The 1311-nt window shown below is 39.7% G+C and overlaps 1 protein-coding gene across 1 annotated transcript; it reads left to right on the top strand.

The window, feature by feature from the left end:
- The first annotated feature begins 6 nt into the window (after positions 1 to 6).
- LOC109509537 (transmembrane protein 141-like) lies at positions 7 to 1307 on the top strand. The gene is made up of 4 exons (XM_019859371.1): positions 7 to 133; positions 271 to 337; positions 902 to 985; positions 1058 to 1307. The coding sequence occupies exons 1-4, from the start codon at positions 80 to 82 to the stop codon at positions 1264 to 1266; spliced, it is 414 nt and encodes a 137-aa protein (XP_019714930.1). The 5' UTR covers positions 7 to 79; the 3' UTR covers positions 1267 to 1307.
- The last annotated feature ends 4 nt before the right edge of the window (positions 1308 to 1311 follow it).

Below are 1311 nucleotides of genomic sequence, written 5' to 3'. Positions count from 1 at the left end.
TCCGGGTACTGGTAATGTCAACAAAATCCAATGTTACTATCCGTGAAATAGCATTAAAACTCAGATTGTAATATACGAAATGGTCAATCTTGGTCTCACTCGAGTGGACGACGAGCTGGTGGCGAAACACCCGGTGAGCGTTTACAATTTAGCGTGACGTGTTTTGCCTTTTGCATCATTATACACTCACGATAACACTTGTGTGTAATATAAAATATAAATGAAAATATGACATTATCGTCCTTCATTTTAAGTAATTTTGTCTTTCAGGGCTTAGAAAGGTATGCCGCCTGTCAGTCTCACGCCTTCATGAAGGGGACTGGAACCTTTATTCTTGGTGCGTGTTTTTTAATTTATGAATTTTATTGTAATTTTTACTTATTTTACCAACTTGGATTTTTTTTCCATTGCAGTTTTGCACTGTCCTGTTGAAAACCTCCACTAAATAGGAGATAAATAATTTCCAAGATAAATCTAGTAGCTACCACATGAGGACGAAGAACCCTCAGGCATGTGTGTTAGAAGATGTGGACCAAAGTACTGGGTCATACGTATTTGCTCCATCTCTGAGTAATTAATTTTGTGCATTTCATCTTTTTAAGAACACCATTTTGAGCCAAAATACATATATTCTTTCCCAATTGAAAATGAACAGAAATGCCACTCCAGCCCTACGTTGTGCTTACTTTGGCCACCAGTGGGCAGTATAACAAAGACATACAGACAATATAATATTAGTGTTTTTTAGCAGAGGATAAAAAAATGAATCCCTGCAAGTATTGTTCGATTGTCAGAATGTCAGGCTACAGCTTTTACTTGAATCTAAAAAAATCGTTCACTACCCGTGAGCCTGTGCCATGTTATCATAGTTGTTGGATATCATTTTGACCTTCTCTTACAGGTGCTGTTGGCCTTTTTGCTCTGCAGAAGATTCTACAAAAGAGACTTGCTTATCCCTTGCAGTGGAATTTGCTTGTTTCCATCGGTGAGAAGTCAATATGTAACCCCTCACACACCCCCTGCTTTCTAAAAAGTCTCCATCTCTTCTCTCTCTCAGTGGGGTCATCGGTAGGTAGCTACGCTGTGACACGTTGGGAAACGCAGAAATGCTCCGACCTCTGGTTGCTACTTGAAACTGGCAAAGTCCCGGATAGGTTGCAGCCACAAAGTAAGTCCCTGTCTGAAAGTGCTGTACAGTATGTACGTAGGACTGGATTAACAAACAGAGGAGACATTTACTGTTGTGGTACCTTTAGGTACCAGTGATCGAAATGATCGTCATTTCGATGGTTTTGTTGTTGTCGTTTTTTT

The sequence above is a fragment of the Hippocampus comes genome, unplaced genomic scaffold (assembly GCF_001891065.2).
Source record: "Hippocampus comes isolate QL1 unplaced genomic scaffold, H_comes_QL1_v1.1 C16941544, whole genome shotgun sequence".
NCBI lineage: Eukaryota > Metazoa > Chordata > Actinopteri > Syngnathiformes > Syngnathidae > Hippocampus > Hippocampus comes.
Note: the sequence above shows the minus strand (reverse complement) of the source record. Positions and strands in the feature narration are given on the sequence as shown.